The sequence below is a fragment of the Botrytis fragariae genome (assembly GCF_013461495.1).
Source record: "Botrytis fragariae strain BVB16 chromosome Unknown tig00000797, whole genome shotgun sequence".
In the NCBI taxonomy this organism is placed as follows: domain Eukaryota; kingdom Fungi; phylum Ascomycota; class Leotiomycetes; order Helotiales; family Sclerotiniaceae; genus Botrytis; species Botrytis fragariae.
In genome coordinates this window covers 325,813-351,790 of record NW_023501013.1, presented here as the reverse complement: position 1 = coordinate 351,790, position 25,978 = coordinate 325,813, and the positions used below count along the sequence as shown (strand labels likewise).

Genomic DNA, 25,978 nt, shown 5'->3' with positions numbered 1-25,978 from the left:
GCTGATGATTCTTGAATGGACGCCATTATTGAGTCTCTATTTGTTAAAGTTCTCAAAACTTACAGACTATTCTAGAGTCGGATAATCAAAAACACTCGTCGCAGTCGTCATCATGCTGCGATGCTCGAAATGTTGCGTGCATGACACCTTGTCAGCATCACGTGGTTGTCAGCCTCAATGCAACCATCATTTGCCAATTTACTGCTGAGCCAAAGAAAAGACACGAACTCCATATTTCTACCTACCTATTGCACTGCGCATTTTCCTTGTCGGTATTGATGAACAGTTCTGTAGAACTGCGAAGGGAATTTCAAGTAAAGTGACCGCAGAACAAAAATATTAAACTGGGAAAGGAGCATTGAGTCGCATCTGCCAAGCTTGCACACGTGATGCAATATCTTATTGCGCCTACCATGCGCTGTCTCTCTGAGTATCGGGACTCTTTGAATGAGCTCGTATTTATTAAGATCTAATTATCCTTCTGCCATCATCTACGCATCCAGCTCTTAAGTTCACGATCATCAAGACGGGTCTTGCGCATTATTCTTGTTCAAGTCCAGGTCTTCAGTAAAAAGAGAAGTAATAAGACCAAGACCCTGCCATCGTGCAGAAAATAGTCTTAAAGCACCCAAGATAAATTCTCAAAACGGCATCCAGGACCTTTGGGGATGTTTCCAGGGATCTCAGCTCTGAAATGAAGGAAACAGCTTTATTTGGGTTATTGAGCTGAGACAGAGATCCTGTCAATTCAATAGAAGTAATGGAAGCAGAAAATACAGAATTGAATATCGTTGACGCAACCGTGAGTCCAATGAGACCTCCAAACATTCGAATCGTCAGCAATAGTCCGATTGCCAAGCCGGTATCATCGACATTTTTTACGCTTGCCTAAATAGGAAGCAAAAGGAGACGAAGTGAAGACACGCCCATTCCCCAAAGAATAGGAAGGCCAAATAGTAGTGATGATGGCGAGCCGACGTCAACAGGTGGTAGCAATCCAGTTCACAGGATTATGATAATCCAGCCAAATCGTATAATCTAGACATATTTTCCAACGACCGAGACCATCATCATCGAGATAGCTGCGAATACTACGCTAATGACGACGGTGGGAAATAAGGAGACCGCAGATCGAATCGCTGTCTCAAGCTCCACGGCCTGGCAAAACAAAGGCAGATACTGTAACAGCGAGATCAGGATCATGCCATGTACGAAGGCCGCCGCTAAGGTCATGTTTGCAGTTCTCGAGTGGAAAAGACGATGAGGTAGAATAGGCACACTGGGCTTAGCTTCATATAACACAAACATAACAAGCAAAGCGGCACCTAGAAGTATTGGGAGGAGCGTTTGCCACGACTTCCAGGGGGAAAGAGAGCCGGCCCAACTGAGTGGTAGAACGAAAATGGTGATAGCAGTTACAACTAGCATCATTCCAACCCAATCGAGTTTTTTTTAGGTTGGCAGATAGTTTTTCATCGAGCTCAACTGGTCGTAAATGGAGAAAGAAAACAATAAGAGGCGCGCTGATTCCTAATATTGGCAAGTTCACCCATCCAATCTACCTCCAGCTTGCATAATTACTAAAAATGGCTCCAATTGACGGTTCAAGAACATTCCCTACGGCATTGGAATTGCCATTAATCCAAGATAGAATGAACGTTCTTTCAATATTGTAATATCCGAAAGTATAATTTCTACAAGCACGTCGATTCCTCCTCCGCCAAATCCTTGAAGCACTCGACCGACGATAATGGCATTCATGTCTTTTGCAAGCGCAAAAACGATTGAGCTGATGAAAAAGAATACAATGCATATATAGAAAGATGTCTTTCGACCGAAGACATCTAACATACTGGCCCAAGGTGGTTGCATGATGAGACCACACAGAGTATAGGACATGTTGGCCCAGAAGCTCTGCAAACTTTCGCCATGCAATTCTTCCGCTACAATCTAAATGAAGAATGAGCATTAGCATAGTCTTATAGTCTTTTGCAGGAAGATATAAGCTTGAGATAGATGCGGTATAAGGAGGTGAGGAATCTAGAGGGGCTCACTGGGAGGGCAATTCCAAGAGACGTTGCATCTATTTGGAAAACAAACATACTGGCAGCGAGACCTGTAAAAGCAAGCTTGAAAGATAGTAACTTTTTGGGTTTTCCTTCGATAATAGCTTCGTCGATATTTTTGAGAATTGTTTCTTGCAGTGCACCATCAACATGATTGGTTGTGACTTCCGTCACTTCGGCCACTGTTTTTGGATCCTAATTTGATTTTTCTTCGAGAGATGTAGCCATCACGACGGTGACATTGGTGTCAATTTAATTCATACTTGATGGTACAACATTTGGAAAGGTTTCGACAATTTTGTAAATCTCGAAATCGCTAAATATAAGGAGCCAGGAAGTCGTGTGTATCTTGCACTCTAACCTATGTACCCCTGAGTAAATCTTCGTGGTTCTTGGTACCTCACACGTGATGTAGGTGCTGAACGAGCACTAGCTTTCGAAAACCTGATTCCAGGCATTGCCGTTAATTTTAGAGACCACAGCATCCTTGACACTGTAGGTCTTGTCAATAAATTCACTCAAGTTTCTATGTGCGCATTGCAATATCTAGGAATCCGAATCGGGAAAACTCTGTGTACCGAGATAGATACAAATGTTACATAAGCGACACCGTGCTTGGACCCCCACTTCCGACTACTTTACATAGCCGAAATGATAGGCAGTAATTGACCAGCCTCTAATTAGAAGGAATTTATATTTATATTTTGTGGGTTCGCTGTATGATAAAGATAACGAAATATTGTTTTCGAAATAGAGAATTTCTGAATCTTTGTTTGGCTGTTTCAGACCTTGACACATTATTTGAAATGGATCTATGATTCAGGGACATTGAGAGCCGTCAAATGCCGCCAGTTTTTTTCGGCCACGTAGAGCCTCCCTGTCTCAGATCATCGAAATGATTGGCTTCCATTTTACCAACAGACATAACTGCCGCAAAAGACTCAAATTTGCATACCTAATGAAAGCAATGTCGATCGTCCCGTAGATCTTAACAAAACTTGCTTTTTTGATGATGTAGGTATATATGCTCCTGACGATAAAAGAAGATGGTCTCTTCAGCTTGCGAAAATGACTGAACTTAGCAGTCGTACCAAAAAAATTCGATTGAAGATGAAGAAACTCGTTCAAAGAGCCAAGGATCATATACGTTCTGGTTCATCCTCTTCTCAGACTTCCCCTTCGGATTCTGCTCGCCCCGTTAATAATATTCATCAATCTCGGCCCTCCACTATCTCTCAGCCCACTGTTAGTGAAATTCTCCGTTATCGTTATCACTTTGGTGTCAATCTTGGTTCAATTTTTGTTCTCGAACCATGGCTTTTCCCTAAATTTGTAGGAGGTGCGTCTTCGGAGCTCGACGCTGTAACTTCTTCTGTTAAAAACAATGGTGTGGAAGCTACCCGGCAAAAATGGGAGGGACACTGGAAAAACGCAGTTACCGATCAAGCTTTCGGGTGGTTGGCTAAATCGGCAAAAGGAACCAGTATCCGATTACCAGTCGGGTATTTCACACTCGGACCACAATTCTGTGTTGGGACACCCTTTGAGAGTGCCAAAGACGTCTATCAAAATTCCTGGACGATAGTTAAAGAATTCATCACTCGTGCTCGCGCACTTGGAGTGGGGGTCCTCGTGGACCTCCACGCTCTACCTGGAGGTGCAAACACAGACATGCATTCGGGATCTAGTACCGGAAAAGCAGAACTTTGGGGTTCTAAAAAGAACCTCGAGCTTGCGAAAAAGGCGCTTTTATTCATCGCAAAAGAATGTAAGGAATTGGATGGAGTCATCGGTATTCAGCTCTGTAACGAAGCATGCTGGGATGCCGGGAAGAAAGGAATGTATGATTTCTACACCTCCGTCATTCAATCTATCTCCGAGATCGACTCCGAAGTGCCCATCTACATAAGTGATGCATGGGATCTCTCTTCTGCTTTGAAGTGGACCAAAGAACGAGACTGGAAATCTGGAAAGGTTCCCAGCAACCCCGTCGTCATTGACACACACAAGTACTACACGTTTGCGGAGAAGCATCGCTCACAAAGCGCCCAAGAGCTAATCCATCAAATCCCTACTGAACTCGGCGAACTACCTAATTGTAGCCCAAGTGCCACACATCTCTCATCTGGCGGAGAAACCCAAATTGTAATTGGCGAATACAGTTGTGTGCTTGACGAGAAAAGCTGGGCAAAATCTCCACCTGCTATGAAAGAAGAATTAACTCGGGAATTCGGACGGCATCAATGCAACAAATGGACGGAGGGGTGTAGTGCGGGAAGTTATTTCTGGACATGGAAAATGGAGTGGATGGATGGAGGAGGATGGGGGTTTGTGGAACAGGTTAAGAAGGGGAATATAATTGCTCCGGCTTATATGAGCTGGTCTGTGGAAGAAGTCAAAGAAAAATTGATGAAGGCAGAAATGCAGAAGGATGAGATTATGCAGAAGATGGTGAAGGACCATGTAGATTATTGGACGCATGAAGATCCTGAAAAGGAGTTTCGGCATGACTTGTATGAAAAGGGGTGGAAAGTCGGGTGGGAGGACGCAGCGGCATTTTTTGAATGGAGGGGAGAAAAGGGCGGAGCAGATAGACTTGGATCCTTGGAAATTTGGATCAAAAAACGACTGATAGAGTCTGGAGAGCGAGGAGAGTTCTTGTGGGAATTGGAACAAGGGTTTAGATGGGGTGTCAGAGAGTTCGAGAATTGTGTTGAGATAGCTTGATCTTCAAGTGGGAAGCAGAAAGATTGTTAAGCTGAAGCTTATAGGGAATGGCGACTTATGCTGCGTGTCTTCACAAAAAAGCTTCTAGACCACCGGTATAATATTTCTATTAGGATTCCATTTTGCTTGATCTCGCCAGTCGCCAACTTATGTTCCAATTTTCTTGGGGGGTATCCCAACTTCGCCATGGTATCTTAGACAACGATTTGAACCTTCTATTGATCGTAGTATTCTAAAGTTCTCGGCTCCTACGGTCACAATGACTTTGCGCGACGACTTCGCACTTTGATGTTTGCATCCATGTTTGCCAGAAATGTACCTTCAATTGCCATCCCTTTGGGCGACTGTCTAATTTCCGATGCCCATTCAATATCATACTCGTAGATCAGCCGACCAAAAACGAGCTTCACAAGACGAACTGCGAAGAACCTTCCTGGACATGATTGTTTTCCATATCCCCACCTATAAACCAAGAGTTAGACGTCACTCCACACATGGTATCGGATTTCGAAGGAAGCTACAAACTTACGAAAGAAACTTTTCGTCTACTGCAGACGAATGAATCCTTCCTTCGCTCCGTGACGAGAACTCCGGTCCAGCAAATCTGAAGCCGTCGAAAATAGATGCATCTTTATAATTATCGGGATCCATATTAGTGGAGACGGTTGGGAATGCTATCCGACTAAAAGGCTTTAAGGTAAAGCCATCTGGAAACGTAAGCGTTTCCATTGCCGTGCGCTGTCCTGAGAAACAGGCTGCAGGGTTATGTCTGAGTGTCTCCCTAATGAAACTGTCCAAAAGTCTCAGAGAACTCAGCATCTTCTTGTCATTCCATCCTTCATGTTGCTGAAGAGACAGGTCAATCTCGTTCCTCAGAGGTTCTAGATATTCAGGATACATTAATATCTTCCAGATCAGATTATAAACCAGACTAATAGATGTCCCTGTACCAGCAAAACTCAAATGAATAATACGCTTTGCGTGTCGTCTGGCATCATTTTCTCGGTGTGATGGTAACGTTTGATCCACTGCAAATTGTATGACATCTATGGGTTTATCCATCACCTGTGCTGTACGCTGTTCCATTCTTTTCTGGATAGCAGGAACAATATACTCTGTGGCTCTCCGAAGATCCCAGCGGAACTTCACAGAGGCTAGCCAGTAAAAGGACTTTCGGAACGGACCAAGTGGTAGGAAGTTCCACAGCACACCGCTGATAAACACAGTCATGGTATATTTCTGGCACACCTTGGTATATTCTGCATCTCTGCAGAATTCTTTTCCTACAAGTACCCTGCTAGAGATGTGATGCACTAGATTTGTACAAAGACTATAAGCATTAAAAGTTTGGTAATCTCTTGAGAAGTTAGCAAGAAGTCGCCGTTCCTGAAAATATTCAATAAGGTCAACACGAACCATGCAATTCCCCCAGCTGATCCTTAAACTTATATTCTGCTTCGTCTGCCAGAAGCGCAATTATGGGGCCTGAGAAGTCAACGATTGACCAAATATGGTGTTTCATCCAAGATACTTACTACTTTTAAGATTCATATGTCTTGCGACTAAATCGATTTCCATATCATTGGCAATTGCAGTATCGCCCACAGTAGCCTCCATTTGCATATTCTAAGTTTCAAAGATTAGCTCGTATGTTTCGTTCCGAGAGCACAGAAAAACACTTACATCATTGAGGTGCTGAGCGAAATTTAAAGCATGACGATCGAATTTCTTCAGTGAAGGTAAATATTTCGGGGGCATAATCATAGCATCAACTCCAAACAGTTTAACCACAAATGGAAGCCCATGTTTATTGAACTTCAGCAATGGTCAGCTTCCAGCTCGCCTGGCATTTTTCCATATGGAAACTTTACCTTCTTGTATCCCTCAGCTTCATAATCCTGAAGACGCAAAAAAGCAGTCGGTTCCCAGTCAATCAAAGATTTCAGAAATCCCCTTGTAATTTTTGGTACACTGGGGTATGTGGGGTGACCATTTCCTACCCGGACCGCAATGAAGGCGACGATGGCAACACAGATGACAAAAGAGAGCCATGGATTAATTTGCATCATGGCCGACAGAGACTGAGGAGTTTGAAAGATTGCTATGAATTACTGAAGATACAATGAGCTACATTCAAAATTCCTGTCAGACAGTCAATTAGTTTAGTACCTCTCGGCGTTTATTTCGAATTGAAACACCGAAACATTCACGAACGCCGGAAACGATTTTGGGTAGTGGGATTTCATTTGCCATGGAGAAATCATTATCGGATGATGGAATGCAGATCTGACTGTAGTATGTGTATTTGAAAGTATTCATTGTGCCCATCTATTACAAATCATCTATGTAAGACTGAAAGTGACCCTTCTCATGTAGTTGCAATTCAGTACATCCAGTGACAAAGCTCGCCTCATTTATTTCTCGTTCAATCTCCCGTACCCTACCGTCAAACATTGTTCGAGAACTGTACCAAATGATCATGCAAGTAGATCCCGGATGTTATGGAGACTGCAAGTCCTTCTGCAATCTGGTCTCTCAACATGCCAATCTTCATCCTGACAGTATTGCCCTATCTTATAACGGCGACACTTTATCATATGCTGAACTGGAAACGCAATCCACACGAATTGCGACCCTTCTCTACAACAGAGGCGTTCGAACCAGAGACAAGGTGCCAATTCTTACATCGAGGTGCTCACTAATGGTGGTGTGTCTCTTAGCGATCTCCAAAATTGGCGCTTGCTACATTCCCATGGACATCACCTGGAGCTCTGAGAGGATCCGTATAGTTCTTAGTACTATCAACGCGGATATAATGATAAGCACAGAGTCTGAGACGGGGACAATAGTGAGTAACAACATGGTTCTGAAGAGTGAAATTGAAGCAACCCTAGGCCAAAGGAATGGAGAAAGTCAATTGTATCATCACGTGGGTTATGAGAACCTCGAGGACCCCGCGTACATCATTTTTACCTCTGGGACGACAGGAGTGCCAAAAGGGGTAGTGATCTCTAATGCAAGCCTCTTCAACTATGTGCAGCAAGGTGGTGTATCCAAGCCTTTCAATATGAACGTAAAGCCAGGGGATAAGGTGGTGTTATTGTTTTCAATTGGATTTGACGGTATGTTGTGCCACCAATCACTTGAGTCTATGCGTGCAGCGCTAACATTTTGAAGCATGCACTGGAGTTCTTTTTAGCACTCTATGCAATGGTGGTCAGCTAGTACTTTCTAGTCAAACTCGATTTATAGACGACTTGAAGACATGTGATATACTGCCCATTACACCATCAGTGTTAGCGACAATCCAGTATCCAGAAAGTTTCACCAACATCAAGTCTATCTTTTTAGGAGGAGAATCACCTAATCACACTCTAATAAAGAAATGGTGGAGACCAGATCGAAAGATCTTTAATGCCTATGGCCCAACCGAGACAACAATCTCATCTAGCATCTTTGAGGTGTTACAGGATCAGCCAATACTATTGGGCAGCCCCATGGAAGGAAGCAGAATTCTGCTTCTCGATGAGAATCTCGAGGAAAGCGCTGAGGGTGAGATTTGCATTAGCGGCCCAGGACTCGCGATTGGCTACTTCAAGAATGAGGATATGACAAAACAAAAATTCATCAATTGGAAAGGAATAAGAGTTTACCGCACCGGTGACTTTGGCCGTCGAAATGTTGATGGAGATGGTATTATTTTTCTAGGACGACAAGATAGCCTGGTCAAGAATCGAGGGTTCCTGATAAATCTAGAGACTGAAGTGGTACCTGCACTGAGGGCATTTGAAGGTGTTACCGCTGCTATCGCCTTGTTGCACGAAGGGCGATTGGTGGCTTTTATTGCGCCTAAAATTGAGCCATCCCTAGTGCGCAATTGGTTAGCACGACATTACGATACGTTCCTTGTCCCTGACATCCTTCACTCGTTCTATTCTCTCCCTCTATCACACAATGGAAAAGTAGATATACCATACCTAAGAAGCCAGTTGCAAGATGTTCCAGAACCCCAAGAGATAGATAACAAAAGAGGAACAACAATGCAAATATTAATATCAGGAGTCGCGCTGGCCCTTGGTATTTCTGAGAGTAAAATTTGTCCCAAAAGTTCTTTCTGGGACCTGGGAGGCAATTCTCTGTCTGCCATGAAGCTTTTATCATACTTACATAAACACAACTTGACTCTATCTGTTGTGGATCTATTCTCCTCACAAAGCCTCCGCCTCACAGCCTCGTTGGTCCACGCTATTGACACTGGTACCAGTCAAATCACTACATCGCAAGATGAAAGCAAAATGGACAGCTTTTCACATCAATTAACTGAATTTCCAATGACGGTAGTTCAATCAAGCATGATCAAAGCATGTCTGCGTAAGCCACTTGCTAATTATCTACTTATTTCTATATCATGCGATGACTGCGAAGTCTTAGAAGCTGGTCGCTTGAAGAGAGCATGGGAAATGATAATAAAGCGGCACCTTATATTTTCAACTACCTTCGATCTTCTCAAAGGCACACAAGCGACCTCTGAAGTAAGCGAGATTGACTGGATCGAGATTTCGAGCCATAGCAAAAATATCGAATCTACTATCCGTAACGTATCGGATGAGCTGTTGTCTCTACCTGAGACTCCGTGCACCGGGCATGCCTTTCAACCTGTCAATGCATTTCGAGTAATTCGAGATCACAAACGAAGTTTCAATTTGTTGTGGCTTGTACATCATAGCCAGATAGATGGTTGGTCTATGAGTATATTGATGGAAGACCTGAAAGCAGTACTTGGTGGAAAGGCACTCTCCTGCCCTGGAAAATTCTCCGATTTCGTTCATAAGCGAAGTCGGTACGTTGAGAAAACGCGTGAAGGATCAGTGGACTTTTGGAAAACCATTTTCCATGGCCACTCCCCTACCTACAGTCTAAAACGATCAAAGCCTGATATGAATAGACTGGAAGATGAATTGATTTCATTTCCCGATGAGGTCCTGAAACTCGGGATCTCTTGTGCAAACCTCGAAGCAAGCTCTCGAAGACTGAAAGTGTCAGTCCCTGTTATCATTTATGCGTCTTTATCATTACTTCTTCGAACTTATTTGGCTGATGACAAGGTGAATTTTGGAGTAGTCATATCAGGACGCAGCTTAGCGGTGCCTCTTATTCACAACACCGTCGGCCCACTCATCAATACATGCCCCTTTCCCGTGGATTTAAGTGGCTCAACGAATAAGATGGATTTGCTTAATCATGTGCAGGAAAGATTGCTGAAAATCATAGACCAACAATGGTCTGCGGCAGATTATCTTGAATCTATTCCAGGTGATAACTCCTGGCTGTTGAATCCAATTGTAGCCATAGAATACGATTTACCCGAGATCCCATGTCCAATCAATTCTGGAACATGGAAGTTCCAGTATAAATCCTTTGTGGAATCCGGGTTGACCATCTCGATTGGAAAAGATCAAGGTGAAATGTTCACACAGTTTCAGTATAGCACCAAAGAATACGAACCGGCACTGATGAAACGGATGCAACAGCATTTTCATAACATTATTCATGGCATCATCGACCAGTCGACCGATACTACATTGCATGTCCGCGACAAAATGATGAATCAAGCAGAAGTTGATAGCTTGGTGTATCCACCACAGATCGGACCTTACTTGGATGATATGAAAACCCTAAAAGACTCATTCGAGCAGGCAGCAGATCAGTGGCCACAATTCTCCGCACTTGAGTCGCATGATGGGTCACTCACCTATCTAGAATTGGAAAATAGGGCTAATCATGTTGCAACATATCTTGCTAAATTCATTAAACCGAATGATGTTGTGGCAACTTTGAGTGATGGGTCTTTGTCATGGATTGTAACCGTCTTATCTATCATGAAAGCCGGTGGTATTTACGCACCTGTTGACTCCAAGCTTCCGGCAAAGCGAAAAGGACAAATAATTCGACAGGCAAAGGCAATGATATATATAATCCCTTACGAAGACTACGGCGAAAGCCTGCGAATCGCTGGAACCCGCACCTTGTTCTTGAGAAGTATTATCAAAGAGCCACTTCTCAATACTTCAAGATTGAAAACAAAAAACAAGCCCAGTGATGCTGCTTATTTGATCTTCACCTCCGGTTCGACTGGCCATCCTAAGGGAGTCAAAGCAAGCCATGGACCGATCTTATCTTATCTTGCATCCCCGGAGTCGAGGCTGCATTCTAAACCTGGGAGAAGAAATGCACAAATGCTATCGGTCGGATTCGATGTCAGCATCGCTGAGATATTCGGCACACTCTGCTATGGCGCTACCCTAGTTTTAAAAAATCCGGCGCATCCATTCTCACATCTCACCACAGTTGACGCTACTATGGCAACACCATCCTTGCTTTCAAGCCTTGTAACTGAGGAATTCAATAATCTTGATACTATATTTCTTGCCGGAGAGGCAGTTACCCAAGGGCTTGTAGATCGGTGGGCTGTAAATGGTCGTAATTTGTACAATGGTTATGGGCCTTGTGAGTGCACGATCGTCGTTCTCATCGCTAGTCTTCGGAGAAATCAAGAGCCAACAGTCGGCAAACCTGTTCCAAGAACTGCTTGCTATATACTGGATTCTCAGAGACGACCAGTACCGATAGGGCTACCAGGAGAGATTTGTATCAGCGGACTGTCGGTTTCGCAGGGATACCTTGACAATGAGGAGGAAACCTGCCTTCGGTTTGTTCGCGATCCATTCTGTCCTGGACAGACGATGTACTGCACTGGAGACATTGGAGTATGGACAGAATCAAAAGAGGTGCGGTATTTGGGCAGAGAAGACAATCAAGTCAAAGTTCGGGGATTCCGTATCGAGCTTGAAGAGGTCGAGCAAGCAATTATGTCAGTTTGCAGATTGGCAACAGGTGCAGCAGCAGTAGTCCAGAATGATAACATTTATGCATTTGCTACTCCTGCAACTGTGGATGTTGGTTCCATACAACGTGAGCTGCAGAACATTCTGGCGTATTACTCTCTGCCTACTAGAATATTTGCAATGGACCGCTTGCCACTTAGTCCGAATCTAAAAATCAACAGAAATGTTCTCCGGGACCTGATCATATCAAATGGACACCAATCAAATGGAGAAAGGGCTAGCACTGTAATGGAAAAGTTGATCGAGAGGATTTGGAAAGAAATTCTCAATCTGAGCGATTTCGTTGAGATTGGGACAGGTGACGATTTTTCAATGCTTGGCGGCAATTCTTTAATGCAAATCAAAGCATTACAGAAGCTGTCGGATATGTTGGCCTGCAATATACCATTGCAGCTTCTGATCTGTAACACGACACTCTCAAGTCTGGCTGCGACGCTTGAGCAATATTGCACGCATGATCGGAGGCGCGCATTTCGTGCCTTTAATGGGAAGCTTTTAGCTCCACATAGTGCTGTCTCTTATTTGGAACAGGAGATACACAGCCTCCAGGTCACTTCACCATCTTCTTCGAGCTTCAATATAGTGTGCAAACTTGCGCTACGGGGAAGTCTGGACCTTACGCTTCTCGCTAAAGCTGTAAATACTCTCATCTCCACGAATGACATGTTGAGAACTCGATATAAAACCATTAATGGCCATTTACAACGATTTGTTTCCGAGGATGTACTCCCAACTAAGATTCTGAAGTCCGCCAATGAGTTGTCCATTGGAAATCTAATCAATGCGCCTTTCGACTTGTCTAACGATCAACTCATTCGATCAGTCGTGGCGGAGGAATACGATCAGACCATTCTGATAATCGTTTCACATCATATTATCGCAGACAAAAGATCTTTAAACATCATGTTGACCCAGATATCTCGGAATTATATCGATATGAAATACCGACAGCCTCGATCAGATCTGGGCAAGTCAGATCCATCGTATAACTCTTGGATCAGCTGGTTCCCCCAAAGCCCTTCGATGCTGTCAAATAGCCAAACGAAACAATTCTGGGAGGAATTTCTACAGCCACTCCCGCAGCTATTTCCACGTTGGCAATTCTCATCTGGTATCGCCACTGGGGCGTCGCAGTATCTGGACATAAGTGAGAGGCTCTCGCCGCATAACGTATCCGGTACTTATCTCGCCGCATGTGCAATTGCCATTTCAAAGCTGTTCTATGTAGATAATGTCGTCCTCGGTATCCCATACAGCAATCGAATGGAAGCAGAGACGCATAATATCTTGGGGACCTTCCTAGATCGCGTGCCAATTAAGATCGATTGCAGCAGCACAAACATTTATAATATTGAGAGCTTCGTTGACTCTGTCCAAGCTAGTTATAAATCTGCGTTAGCTCATGTTGTGCCTTATTGCGAACTTGCATCTCTGATGGATGCAGAGAACTTATTCGACGTCATGGTCATATTTCACAAGAAAGAAGATTCACATGGAAGCAATCTTGTCATACCTGAGATCGAAGCTTCCAATGTGATTAAAAAGTCAGACGGAGTACAGTTTCCTTTGATGATAGAGTTCTTCGAAGAGAGTATGAGAATGGTATGTTTGATAAGTTATGCCACAAATATGGTCACTTCCGCAGAGATCACTGCTCTTTCTGGTATTTTGCTAGAGACGTTGGAATCTTTGGCTGGAAAGGAAATTCCCTGAATCATAGTTACACATACTATATAGGGTATATGGAATGAATAGCTATTCAGTATCTTTATGGATTCTAATATGTTCGAGGGAGAATGAGCCGATAGTGAAGGATGTCTGTAGACTGACTGGGGAGTTGCAAAGACCGTCTATCGCTCTAATTTAGGAACCTCGGCTGCTCTGACATATTTCTACGGCGGCCCAAACCACTACACAGGAAATACAGCACAGCACAGCACAGTTATTAAACTATCAAAAGACTTTCTGCATCGTGAACTTCTGATCTGTTACATAAATTAGAATATTGGCATTAATGAGTATGAGTACATAAGTAGCTGAAAAAGGATAAAAGGATTCATTTTTCATTCGAACTGATCGCAATTCGCTCTCTACAACTCATTTCGATGGCTTTTCCAATGATTCAGAGTTCTTCACCAATCCATCATCCGCGGGAGCCCCTTTCATCGATTTCCATTCTGTTCCTAGAGCCCCGATGATAGATGTACAACTTAATGCCAGGGCGACATAAAATGTGTTAACAACAGCATTGCTATATATCTCCAACACACGTGGAAGTTGGCTTTGATCAAATAACATCGGAATATTGGTTGCGCCAGTCTGCAGTAGAGTACTCGTCTCGACGTTCGGAAACACCGTGTGTATATCCACCAACCCATTTTGGAAGACACTTTGCGATACCGCCACGAATATTGCACCACCAACCATTTGAAAGAGACTTATCAAGGCCACACCAAATGGGACATCTTCACTTGGTAACACCGCCTGGACAACCAACATAGGTTGCTGTAGACTACATCCTATGCCAAATCCGAAGAGGACTTGATATCCAATCCATTCTGATGAACTTGTATTAACATCAAATGTGGTGAGGAGACCGGCACCAATTGATGTCAGTACAGCTCCTGTGATCATCGCTGGGTTTGTATAGCCAATCATGTTCGTGAGAGCTCCCGCAAGAGCAGACATAACAATGAAGGCAAGAATAAGCGGAGTGAGCATCACACCTGATCTGAGCGCGGATGCGTGCCGGATAGCCTGAAAGTATATTGGGAGATATGTAACGGCGACGAACATTGCTGCAGATGAACATGCAGCGAATAATCCTGCAAACCACAGACTTCTACTCTTAACGATTGCGGTTGATACAGTCTGGGATCCCTTCAGCCATTTCTCCATGCAGAGAAAAACTAGGAAAAGAACCCCAAACACAACAAGGAGCGCAATGACCCGAGCACTATTCCAAGGGTCCTTCGAGCCTCCCAGTTGCAGTGCTAGAATGAGGCATATCAAGCACGCAAGAACCATGATCATCCCAGGGAGGTTAAATCGTTTTATCTTTTCTTGAACAGAAAAGCCTGCTGTACTTGGATTGGAGATCTTGTTCACAAAAAAAGCTACGGCAACCATAGTAAGAACCCCGAGGGGAAGATTGATCGCGAAACACCATCGCCAAGTACTTTTATCAGCAAGAGCTCCGCCAATAAAGGGTCCAGCGACACTGGCCAACCCAAACATCCCAGTAACAAGGCCGAGAAGACCTGCTCGCTTTTCTAGCGGTGCAGATTGTGCCAGAATCAAAACTGCTCCTGACATAAGTCCAGCAGCGCCGACTCCAGCGATAGCTCTCCCAAGAATGAGAGCAATAGAATTAGGTGCTGTTGCACATATGAGCGAGCCAATATTGAATACTAACAAAGCGCCGAGGTATACATATTTCACTGGTGCAAGACTGTACATCTTCCCGTAAAAGAGTTGAAATGTTGCAGTGGTAAGCAGGTAGGCGGATGTCCACCACCCGACATCGCCAAGCGCATGAAAATCATCGGATATTTTTGGTACGGCTGTCGCAATAATGGTTTGATCCTGTGTTTAGACTAGTCAGATGAGAGATTTGAAAGGATGTAGGTAGTTATATGTACCAAACCGCAGAGAAACACTGCCATACATTGTGAAAATACAATAGCAGACAACCTTAGCGGGTCAGGGTATTGATGCGGCTGATGCTGTTGGTTATTTTCATCATCGTGATGAGAAGCAGCGACTGGTCTTTGCGATGTAGTTTCAGTGGCGTCTTTCTGTTCACTTTGATCAGGTGGCATTTTTTGATGTGAATGCTCTAGGGAGATTCTTGATTCTTCCTGCTTAGACATTTCGATGGGAAATGAGCTGGATTTTTTGTTAGATTGACAACAAGAGTTACAAGACGAATGCAAGTAAACATGGGTATTTTTTCACGCCGCACGCAATGTCCAGGGGTTGCCAAAATAGAACTCCGATCGGCGAGTACTTTGTTGGCTAAAACCCCATTCAGCCAGAAATCACAAACACGCACAAAAATTTATTCGCACCGGAAATTATCACATTAGAAATGGCCGGTGTAGATCTCTTCGACTCGAGTACAGACAAATGGTACTTTTCCTATGGATCCAACATGTCACTCTCTGTCATGATGAAACGCGGCGATCTAAACCCGCGCCGCGTGGAGGTCGCTTGTTCGGAGACCTACTCTCTATGCTTCAATGTGCCTGGAATTCCATATACGGAGCCAGCGATGGGTGGTATATGTGAACGAGTTGACGTGGACCAAGAGCCTGTGTACGGCGTTTCGTACTTGCTCACTGAGAAAGAGTTCAGTCGACTAATAGCGAGCGAGGGGTAAGTCGAATGTTTCCATTCCCAATTCGCGCTTGACTAAATATGGCAAGTGGAGGTATCGCTTATCGATCAATTCAGATTGATGTAAGCCTTCTCAGCGATGGATCCAATCTTTCTGTGTATACTTTAGTTCCTCGGCGGCCTGTGGCGTATGGCGCCCAAGCCCTTCCTTCTCCGCGATATCTGGTAAGATGTATAGCTAGAACCATTCTATTCTTGGCTTTTGCTTTCTTGTGATCTTGATCTCTGAATCATGGGTTGACTTTACCTATAGACCTTGTTGATTAATGGTGCAAGTGAGCATCATCTTCCCCAGCACTACCAAGATATGCTTCTTCAGCACCCTACTTTTAAACCTATACAAACAAAGAGGTGGCTTCTTGGTCGATGGCTGTTCGGTGCAGTATGGCATCCAGTTAGTCGTTTCATTCAAACAGGTGTACGTAAATACCGCAGCGATTCGGGCCACGTACCAAGGTGGTTTCTGATAGGATTTGACTGTTTACTTACGCTCATGTGGGCGCATCACGACTATATTCACGGGGTTTTATGGGGCCGTGGTGATGGGCGTTAACTATGGTCTCCAATGCTTAACGTAAAAATTCATTTCAATTATATGCTCTTGAACTATGATTCTGCTTCTGGATATACTGATTTAACTAAAGCGCAAAGCTCTTTATCCCACAGTGGTTTAACCTCATCTTCCAGGGGGAGTATTTTGTTTCCATAGCATGCAGCTGCTTTTTCTACCTCTTTCAAAACGCGAATGAGATTGTATCCAATGATCTTCTCCACGTTCTCTCTTGAAATACCTCTATTCAGCATCGAAGCCACAAGGTGTGGATATTTCGAGACATCTTCTAAGCCTTTTACGGCTTTAAACATTCCGTCATAGTCTGATCCTAAACCAATGTGATCAAATCCTATCTTCTCCGCAACGTACATTATGTTGTTGATAACATCATTAATGCTAGCAGCTTCGGGGTCGACATTATTGAGAGGGGGAATGAAGCTGATCATGACAATTCCTCCATTGACTTTAGTTCTATCTAAAGCCTCGTCACTAATGTTTCGGCCGCTTGCCACAATTCCTTGACTGTATCACTGTCAGCTACCGTCCAATATATTACGCAACAATTGAATTCAGTTACGATACTTACCATGAAGAATGAGTAAAGGCAACGGGTCCGGTAGAAACCTTTAACGTGTCTAATACTGTATCATTACTCGCATGTGATAAGTCGACTAGCCTAACATCTGGTTATAACATTTCTTTCGATTGTTGCGCTCAGCAGTTTACTTACATTCCTATCCGATTCATCTCTCGAATCATTGCCTTCCCTGCTTCAGACAATCCTCCATGGGCAGGCGCTTTTGCCGTCTTCGCTTTCGTTAGCAAGTGCTTGTCAGATGATCTAGATTCAACCATACTGCACTGTCTGCAAACATGTTGTTTTGGCCATGAACAACAGTCACATATCTAACTCCTAGCTTGTGATACATACGCAAGACACTGCTGCTATTTCCAACTTGGTGCAAACCTTCCACGCCGATGAGACAGACGAATTTGCGCTGTTTGAATATTCTCAAAATATCATCTGCCTCATTAGCAATCTCCCACTTTTCTTTGTAAAGCTCCACTAATCGATAGATCAAGTCAATCTGCTGTAATGTGTCTTTGACAGCCTCGAAAGAGCTACTTTCATTGGTATCATCGTCTGTTCGTGGACTAATTAATGCATCAGCTTATTAGCTCATACAGCATCTCAAGGAAAGAAATGGACAATTTACTCAGGCATAAAAGCACTCCAGAATGCGCCACCTGATTTTCCCTGTATAAGTCGTTTAATATCAACATGACCTGCCAGATTTTTATGTGGCTCAAATCGTGCATCCAGAGAGTTTTGATAATATGCTCGAATAAGATGAGGCCAATCATTATGGCCATCTACAAATACCAGTACGCGTTAGGCTCTTTCAATGTGGCAATGAGTGACCGCTCTTACCGATAAGTGGCACGGAATTCAAGATATCAAGTGCCTCGTTGAGGTTCTCGGTGCTAAAACAGGCCATGGCGAATGATAATTTTCGAAAGGATTGAGATGAATGCCAGGACAAATTCTGGGCATAATGGGAAAGTCTTACAACTAGCTTGGTTTCGTATTGGAATCCGACTCGGCGCCTATATTTACACAATGTTTTTTACTATTCCATGCGAGAAAATAAGACAATTTAAGCACCGAAAGGATTTGCACAGCTCGCGAGAATACCACAGACAACCAGCACGGCCATGCGCGGCAGTAAATTAGGCTTGAACCCTGAGAGTTCGACTTCTCTTGTCATTGATTTCAAATATAAATATCAGAAAAAATGAATTAATTTCAAAACTCCACTAGTTGATACTCGATTCCTATAATGATGCATGAACTTCAGTCTGGGGATCCTTTCGCGCAACAACAACATGAGTACGCCAGCAATTCCCTACTGTTCTCAACTCCTTCTCCAAGTCTACTCTTAATTGGCTGAGCTCTTGCGCTGATGGGAAGCCTGGTAATGCTATTTGATATATTAGTCTACGCTGGAATAGAATGAACCTAGAATAGTAGAATAACTCACTACCAAGAAGGACTTGAGCACCATCAAGTAGAGCGAGAAGTACCGAAATAGCTCTCTCGCTCTGTGCTTCATCCTCCTCAAGTGGTCCACATTTATTTACAATGATAGTTTCGTGCACTTCGGTAGCACCGGCTTGCTTCAGCCAATCCACAAGTTTTGGACCGGGACTGAGATTGTGCCCCATCATTTTCCAAGCTTTTGCCATCGTATCGCGGAATGATTGCATAGCTTGGTACTCAGGGCCTTCGAGAATTGTTTCCATATCTCCGTCGTGAAGTTGTATGTATCCACCAGCCTTGACACAGGCGAAGAGCTTACCGATTGCATCAACACTCTTTTCATCATTGCAAACTGGTAGTACGAATCTTTGATGAACTAAATCGAAATAGTTTTGATAGTCTTCGGGCCAAGAATCGAAGATGTTGTGAACAATAAGCTCGACGTTAGCTGGGTTTTCCCCAAGAAAATGCTGCGGGGAGATATCGGCCCCTATCAGTCTTGAAGTTGGGGATAGTGACTGTGCCAAATCTGTCAACCAATATCCGTCAGCAGTGGCTGAATCGAGGACCGTAAGATGAGGATTGGAGAAATCAATAGGCGCGAGCACAAGTTTATCGCCCATGTTGGCTTTGACTAGCTCATGCTGAATTCGGAGGCGTTCGTATTCTCCCGTGTGCCGTGGACCTTTGTAGGTATCCTTTTCATTGAGGGGGCCATTTCCAGTCGTGGAAGTAGTGTCCATGATTGTTTCTGATTATTTATCGCAATTCCGAATCCATTTTATGTGTAACATATATATAGGTACTTTAAAGTATCGAATCGCGAACTTGGCATAATACCAATGCGATTATTTCCCCGCCTCCTTCGGTGATTATTGCTTTCCTGGCGAAACAAAAACTCACCGACATTTATTATACCGAGAGAGTGTCCGCTTGTGAGATTGTCTCAACCTATAGAACAATGGCAACAAACGAATCATCAGGCAAATTCAATATATCCTCTGGTGTAAATTATAAACTCGAGGCATTGAATCTCATCCTCGCCTCGCTCAGTAAGCTTGCGAGACTATCTACCTGCAATTTTATGTACTGTGCTTGATGTTCCTCTCCTTTGAAACTTTCCATTCTTTCTCGAAAACTGTCAATTATTGCGGTATTTTTCGCCAACACGCCGGCCGTTAAGACTGTCTTTACTATTGTGGAATTTTCGTCCGACGCAGTATACTCCCCGTACTTCACCGTGAATTGAGCAAACTCTCGTTGAGAAACCAGCGAGTCCGCCCAATGAACCATGGTTGTCATAACAATTGAGGACAAAAGAAGAGTTTGGGGATCGGAAGAACATGAGGGACATTGTAGAGTGGCCGAAGAAGTTGTGAGAACATTTTGACTATGGTGAAGTTTTGCCTCTATTCCCACTGGCGACTCTCGTTGCTCTATAGCCCGAAGCTGACCCATGCAATCTATGAGACTCTGCATACATCTGCACGATTTCGTTGGAGATCTTGAAGAATGTATCGGATAATCATTGTTTCTCTGTGATAGACTTATTAATCCTCCAGCGTTCTCGAAGCTTACAAGTGTCGAAGAAGTGGGTGTTAAAGGGCCCCGTATACATGCGGCTGCGAGGGAGTTAAATGCTTCTAGTCGATCTTGATTATCTTTATGCCCAAGTGGCAAGAAGTCGGAATTCATGCCATTATGAATTGGTGAATGCGTAGCTGGTGGGGACAGCAGATGTCTCAGGGAAGGATCCAAGAAATCATCAAGCTACAAAGTGGTCAGTGTACAAGTCTAAGACTCAATTCGAGATTAACCATACAGACTGTTCCATGATATCGGACATGCTGATATCTGGCGTGATTGAAAAGTCCATGTCAAGCATTGGGTACTGTTGATGCAAAGACGTGTCGAGCGCCCCTTGGGATTGATCTTCGAAGCTTCTAAAATCACACGGATCTGGTGATTTCTCTGCTACTTCCGTGATTTCGTTCAATGTCTCAGACCCCTTGGACTCGGGAGACTGAGCTAAGACAACTGTAGAGCCGATGCTACATGAGCGTTCGCTTCTTAAACGCCCATTTCTGCTCAAAGCGAGAATCATTCTCGCGTGCTGAACTTCCTCGGTCTCTGTGGTAGATCCATCGACAAGCCTTCTCAACTTTTCTATTGTTTTCGCATTCAAACTACCTTTTGGTTTACCTAGATTGGCACGCACGCTGAAGCGGCAGGAAACACTACTGTTCAACATTTGTTAATCTCTAGAATCTCAACTCATTGACAGGGGTGAGATCAAGTATACTCACTCTTTTTGGCACTTTATACAAGGATTTCCACCCGTGCATCGAATTTTGGCACTGTGGCATCTGTCGCAAGCGGCTCTATATCTCTTAGCGCTCTGTTCAGTCATTTCTGGCTGTGGCTGTGGTTGTTCCGGCATCTACAGGCGAGTTTAAAGCGATGATCAGTTGTGAGGTTATGCAAAATGATGATTGAAACGTGAGAAGAGAGAACATCACACAGTATTAATTAATCACTACATCTCATATCTCAATGTCATGCCATCACAATACGACGGCACTAGGACTAATTTTCACGCCGCAGGACTGCTTTGGTAGGAAATTTTGATGTTGCAGCAGAAGTAGAAGTAATTGTAGAATTACACGATCGGTCATAGTAACGTTTTGAAGAATCAACCCCGTAGCATTTGCCGAGCACAACGCGGGGAGTGAGATGCGGGTATTGCCTAATGTAGAAATTCGTAAAGATTATCCGGCCACAGACTACTCGTGACTCACACACCACAAAAATACTACCGTCGCAATTACCACCCTCGGAATCCTTGCAGGACATTTATCATAACCTGATTTGACAAAGATAGGCAATGCTTACTAGATAATGGATGATCCAAGCGAGTAATATACAGGAGCACCTTCCACATTATGGATAATATCATCAAGATTCCACCGATAGACATTGTGACCAATAAGAAAGCCGGATACTCTAGGTGTTAAGTTCGCAAAAGATTTGGCCTCACTACCTTCAAATAATTTATATCTTCAATTTTATCAACCTTACTACCTTGAATCGAATGTTTGTACTTATACTAGCCAAACACTCTTACACTTCAATAATTGTAGTGAAAAGTGCACACTTTGACTTATACGCACATAGCCTAATATTTATGCAAGGGTCGAGCCAAACGGGCGCTTAGGATTTATTTTTTCAATTTGCACAATTTCGTACAATTCCTTGAAGACATCAAGTCATATTTTAGTACGCCCAGAGAAATGTGCCACAAGTCAACGATGGAGCCGCGTGTCTGTCAAGGAGCAGAACCGCATGAAAAAATACCTCAAGGATCATGACTAATTGATGTTGTATTATCTGACGTGCATGATGTTTCTCGATTACACTAGCGCGCGGGCAACATTATTGTTTTCAAAGCTTCGATTACTTTAGATTGGTTTCTGACCTGTCACCACCCAGAACCTCCATGTATTGCCAATCTCCGCCATCTCCTTAACTACAGCCTCTTTGAGGGACTTAAACTCTTCAGGTGTGTACCAATAGTTTGGGGTTTCTGTAAGATGTCAGCATTGAAAATCACCTATGCCGGAATTGTTTATCTTACTTGATCCAATCATGGCAAAGTTATCAATCATATTGGTAAGATTATTCGTCGTGCTTATCTGATCTTCAAGCGTGGCGGCCTGGCACCCCATTGGGAAAGATAAGACTCTCTCTTGTATATCGACGGCGCCCGACTCACGTAGCCAGCCCGCGATAGATGGTCCTGGGGAAGGGTTCATACCAGCTTCGGTGAACCCTCGCTGCATGTAATTCATCATTCTTGTCATACCAGGATGTTCCTCTCCGCCATCGTAAGATACAAGATCTGCATCTACCAATTGGATAAAGCCACCTGATTTGACTAAACCAAAAAGCCGTTTCACTATTGCCGATTCCTTTTCCGGGTTGAACATAGCGAGACAATAACGCTGATGGACAAGATCATAGGCATTTTGGTCTTCCACAGGCCATTCGTCCATTACTGATTGGACCTTGAATGTGATCGCACTTGGCAAGTTTTGGATCTGCTCAAAATGCTTCTGAAAGATATCGGTTCCCACAAAAGAAGCCTCCGGAAACTCCTTCAAGGCATCGACCATCCAAAGACCATCGCCGGTTGCGGAATCGAGGATACGAATTGGTTTTGTTTTTGGAAGAGGTGCTCTAATGAGAACTCTGTCCATTGCTGTCATATGAAGCTCATGCTGTTTGCGCAAACGTTCGTACTCATTCTCCTGTCTAGCTTCCATCCCCTTGTAAAGAGCGATGCGCTGGGGATCAGCTTGATCAGCTGCAATTGAGGAACTCATCTTGTCAAAATTGGTCTCAAATAAGTTGTTGAAAATAACTTCAGGATGTTTCAAATAGGAAGAGTAGCGTGAAATTTTATTTAAATTTGAAGGAATTCAACATTGGAGAGGTGCTAGGGTGGTCTATTTCTAAATTTGACGAACAATGTGCCGCAGATGGCATGACATAATCTTGTTGGCCGAAGCCGTTTCCTCTGCCTTAGGCAGTGATAAACCTGATGAAGCTGACACAATATTCACCGATTCGGCGTAGGATTCTTGAATAGAAGGCCGGAGGATTGGAAAGGAGAAATCTAACATGTTTAATAGTAACACGATTCGAGATTCTGGTGCTGAACGCTCAGTTTTTTCAGTATTGACGATTCTAGCATCATGGCGCCTTCTGTCGACATCAACACAGCTCCTCAACTTGTTTTAATTATTGTTCCAACTATCGCTCTCACTTTTACCACAATAGCGGTTGCCTTGCGTTTCTATTCACGTACATTGTCTAGAGTCAAGTATGGATTAGATGATTGGCTGGCGTTGGCATCTTTGGTACGCTTCTTGCAATTAGTTATGAACTTTACTGATAGATATAGCCGTTTGCATATGGGCTCCACATTGCTCTGTGCATTGGTGTAGCCTATGGTGGCTTAGGCGTCTCTGCACAGTACTTACAGCCATCAAATATGGTGATTTACCTAAAGGCATGTTTTTCTACACTGAGGAGATGTTCCACTGAATACCCGCTGACCCTATATTTCCACAGGTTCTGATAACCAGTGGTGCAATTTACGGAACAGCAGTAACTTTACTTCAACTCTCGATCCTAAGTTTTTACCTCCGCTTATTCAAAGTCTCGAGATGGCATAATATATGTTGTTATATCGTGATGGGAATATGCGTGGCATGGTGGATAGCTTTCTTCGGAGGCACCATGGGTGACTGTGTTCCACTTGACAAGCTGTGGAACCCGATGCTTGCCGGAAAGTGCGTCGACCAGAACAAAGCTTGTGGTTCGACTGGAATAGCCCATATTATCATTGATTTGATAATTCTAAGTCTTCCAATGCCTGTGATATGGCAGTTGAAAATGGCAAAAGCACGCAAGCTACAGATAAGCTTCATTTTCGCCTTGGGTCTATTGTATGCATTCCTTCAACAATTTTGTGAAAGCATACTAATGTATTATAGCGCGACGGTATGCTCTATTCTGCGCATAAGTTGCATTGTGGGACTCGTCAAGATTAACCATGCCGATTTCACACTGTCGTCATGGATGAGCTTTCTTTTCGAGATGCTCGAGGTCGCGACTGGCATCATATGTGTATGCCTCCCATCACTTCCTGCGGTGTACACCAAGGCCATCTCTTCGCCTTTCGGTTCCTATACGAAGCGTCTACTTAGCTCTCTACTATTCAAATCCCAGAGCCAAACGCTGGGAAGCGATCCTCTTCCCAGTCAGGAGGGTTACTTTGGAAAAGCTTCTAATAACTCGTCTTCGGGAAAACATTCCATGAATGTCAAAAGCGATAGTCATATTGCCATTACTAGCCACATTGCCGTGAGCAGTGAAAGCGCGAGAAGCAATGATCGCACGTCTGATATATCTATGGACCAATATCCATCTCGCACTAGAGGTGGAATGCAAGTATAGAATAAATATCAGCCGGTGTTGGAAGGGGTTGCATGGGTTCTCAAATCGCTGCAAAAATTTCTCTCTGGAGATTCTAATTGTTGTGACGGTGTTTTTATGTATAAATATTGGGCGATATTATCAACTGTTTGATAATTTGTAAACCCTGTGATTAACAATGGAAGAATATAGTATGGCGTGTCATACGGACATTTTTACTTAAAATGATATTAGATAATAATAATCAGATTTCTTAATTTCAATTGATCTATATTTTTGTTAAGAGTATACGAGAAACTAGGGTCGAGTAATAGTATATAGAATTCTATGAAGAACTAAAAGGAATCCTCTGGATTCGTATGCTAATACATACTAGTGTGATATCACGTGATCTGGGATACATCGCTCCTTTACAAATCTCATCTAATAAAAAATGATATATATTATTTTATCTATTAAATATAAATTATTTCAAATAAAATCTATATTATATAATGATTTTCATGATTAATAAGTATTATAATATCCATATTATTTATGGATTATATATTAAATATAAAAGAATTATATATAATACATTTGCTTTTATCAAGGTACGGGTAAAGACTTATATCGTATCATAAGGGTAGAGGAGCTATAAAAGAGTGAGGCCCTACTTATAAGAAGGAGGGTATAGTAGTAGTCTATACTTGAGGCATAAAGACAACTACATATCTGTAACGAATCACATGATTCTAGTATATAAACTCTCTTCTTCAAGAGCTTACATTCTTGAATTGTCCCTTTTGGGGTTGTGACTTAATAGTAAAGAAGAGAGCTTTAGGTTTATTATATTATTCAAAAGTTAATAATTATTCCTTTAGTTAATTATAGAGGTTGTACTGAGAGTATATTTTTTAGAGTAGATCTGAAACCTTTAGGATAGGTTGTATTTAGATATATTCCTAATATGAATCTGAAATCTTTAAGGGTTGTATTAGTGTAGACATATTCCTGAAAACTAGAGATAATATAATTCAGGTTTGAAACCCTTGAGAAATCATGCTTAGGCATATTTCTATATGTAGGTCTGAAATCTATTCAGATTAGGTTAAAAGGATAGCTTTTAAAGAATCTAGTTTTTTGAGAATAGATATTGAGGAGTTAGAGTTAGATTATATCTGAATCTGATTCGTTTTTATAGGTAACTAGTATTAATCGATTGAGGGTAATTAATCTTTAGAAGGGGGGTGATATAACGAGTTATATGATTCTAGTATATAGACTCTTTTCTTTAAGAGCTTACACT

At 43.0% G+C, this 25,978-nt stretch overlaps 12 protein-coding genes across 12 annotated transcripts; 4 read left to right on the top strand and 8 right to left on the bottom strand.

Annotated features, from left to right (window-relative positions):
* Window positions 1-564: 564 nt before the first annotated feature.
* Window positions 565-1,428, bottom strand: Bfra_010481 (putative major facilitator superfamily protein; the record flags this gene model as incomplete). Its single annotated transcript, XM_037340814.1, has 2 exons — window positions 565-888; window positions 1,057-1,428. The coding sequence occupies 2 exons, from the start codon at window positions 1,426-1,428 to the stop codon at window positions 565-567; spliced, it is 696 nt and encodes a 231-aa protein (XP_037186457.1).
* Window positions 1,429-1,617: 189 nt separating this feature from the next.
* Window positions 1,618-2,551, bottom strand: Bfra_010480 (putative mfs multidrug transporter protein; the record flags this gene model as incomplete). The annotated part of the gene is made up of 3 exons (XM_037340813.1): window positions 1,618-1,950; window positions 2,055-2,248; window positions 2,428-2,551. The coding sequence occupies 3 exons, from the start codon at window positions 2,549-2,551 to the stop codon at window positions 1,618-1,620; spliced, it is 651 nt and encodes a 216-aa protein (XP_037186456.1).
* A 583-nt stretch (window positions 2,552-3,134) lies between these two features.
* On the top strand, window positions 3,135-4,793 carry Bfra_010479 (putative glucan -beta-glucosidase protein; the record flags this gene model as incomplete). The annotated part of the gene is made up of 1 exon (XM_037340812.1): window positions 3,135-4,793. The coding sequence occupies one exon, from the start codon at window positions 3,135-3,137 to the stop codon at window positions 4,791-4,793; it is 1,659 nt and encodes a 552-aa protein (XP_037186455.1).
* Window positions 4,794-5,047: 254 nt separating this feature from the next.
* Window positions 5,048-6,862, bottom strand: Bfra_010478 (putative cytochrome p450 protein; the record flags this gene model as incomplete). The annotated part of the gene is made up of 6 exons (XM_037340811.1): window positions 5,048-5,255; window positions 5,323-6,148; window positions 6,210-6,278; window positions 6,329-6,419; window positions 6,477-6,608; window positions 6,665-6,862. 6 exons carry the CDS (start codon window positions 6,860-6,862, stop codon window positions 5,048-5,050), a joined length of 1,524 nt encoding a protein of 507 aa, XP_037186454.1.
* A 410-nt stretch (window positions 6,863-7,272) lies between these two features.
* Bfra_010477 (putative nonribosomal peptide synthase -like protein) lies at window positions 7,273-13,411 on the top strand (the record flags this gene model as incomplete). The annotated part of the gene is made up of 2 exons (XM_037340810.1): window positions 7,273-7,915; window positions 7,971-13,411. 2 exons carry the CDS (start codon window positions 7,273-7,275, stop codon window positions 13,409-13,411), a joined length of 6,084 nt encoding a protein of 2,027 aa, XP_037186453.1.
* Window positions 13,412-13,795: 384 nt separating this feature from the next.
* Window positions 13,796-15,570, bottom strand: Bfra_010476 (putative mfs transporter protein; the record flags this gene model as incomplete). Its single annotated transcript, XM_037340809.1, has 2 exons — window positions 13,796-15,283; window positions 15,340-15,570. The coding sequence occupies 2 exons, from the start codon at window positions 15,568-15,570 to the stop codon at window positions 13,796-13,798; spliced, it is 1,719 nt and encodes a 572-aa protein (XP_037186452.1).
* A 218-nt stretch (window positions 15,571-15,788) lies between these two features.
* Bfra_010475 (putative gliotoxin biosynthesis protein) lies at window positions 15,789-16,649 on the top strand (the record flags this gene model as incomplete). Its single annotated transcript, XM_037340808.1, has 3 exons — window positions 15,789-16,075; window positions 16,126-16,261; window positions 16,350-16,649. 3 exons carry the CDS (start codon window positions 15,789-15,791, stop codon window positions 16,647-16,649), a joined length of 723 nt encoding a protein of 240 aa, XP_037186451.1.
* A 53-nt stretch (window positions 16,650-16,702) lies between these two features.
* On the bottom strand, window positions 16,703-18,148 carry Bfra_010474 (putative membrane dipeptidase protein; the record flags this gene model as incomplete). Its single annotated transcript, XM_037340807.1, has 6 exons — window positions 16,703-17,171; window positions 17,236-17,325; window positions 17,380-17,456; window positions 17,507-17,804; window positions 17,867-18,023; window positions 18,082-18,148. 6 exons carry the CDS (start codon window positions 18,146-18,148, stop codon window positions 16,703-16,705), a joined length of 1,158 nt encoding a protein of 385 aa, XP_037186450.1.
* Window positions 18,149-18,485: 337 nt separating this feature from the next.
* On the bottom strand, window positions 18,486-19,433 carry Bfra_010473 (putative methyltransferase domain-containing protein; the record flags this gene model as incomplete). Its single annotated transcript, XM_037340806.1, has 2 exons — window positions 18,486-18,631; window positions 18,692-19,433. The coding sequence occupies 2 exons, from the start codon at window positions 19,431-19,433 to the stop codon at window positions 18,486-18,488; spliced, it is 888 nt and encodes a 295-aa protein (XP_037186449.1).
* Window positions 19,434-19,701: 268 nt separating this feature from the next.
* Window positions 19,702-21,130, bottom strand: Bfra_010472 (putative transcription factor c2h2 cys6 protein; the record flags this gene model as incomplete). The annotated part of the gene is made up of 3 exons (XM_037340805.1): window positions 19,702-20,460; window positions 20,513-20,930; window positions 20,997-21,130. 3 exons carry the CDS (start codon window positions 21,128-21,130, stop codon window positions 19,702-19,704), a joined length of 1,311 nt encoding a protein of 436 aa, XP_037186448.1.
* A 1,018-nt stretch (window positions 21,131-22,148) lies between these two features.
* Window positions 22,149-23,072, bottom strand: Bfra_010471 (putative methyltransferase domain-containing protein; the record flags this gene model as incomplete). Its single annotated transcript, XM_037340804.1, has 2 exons — window positions 22,149-22,273; window positions 22,325-23,072. The coding sequence occupies 2 exons, from the start codon at window positions 23,070-23,072 to the stop codon at window positions 22,149-22,151; spliced, it is 873 nt and encodes a 290-aa protein (XP_037186447.1).
* A 372-nt stretch (window positions 23,073-23,444) lies between these two features.
* Window positions 23,445-24,711, top strand: Bfra_010470 (putative integral membrane protein; the record flags this gene model as incomplete). Its single annotated transcript, XM_037340803.1, has 4 exons — window positions 23,445-23,609; window positions 23,654-23,746; window positions 23,824-24,200; window positions 24,249-24,711. 4 exons carry the CDS (start codon window positions 23,445-23,447, stop codon window positions 24,709-24,711), a joined length of 1,098 nt encoding a protein of 365 aa, XP_037186446.1.
* Between the last annotated feature and the right edge of the window lie 1,267 nt (window positions 24,712-25,978).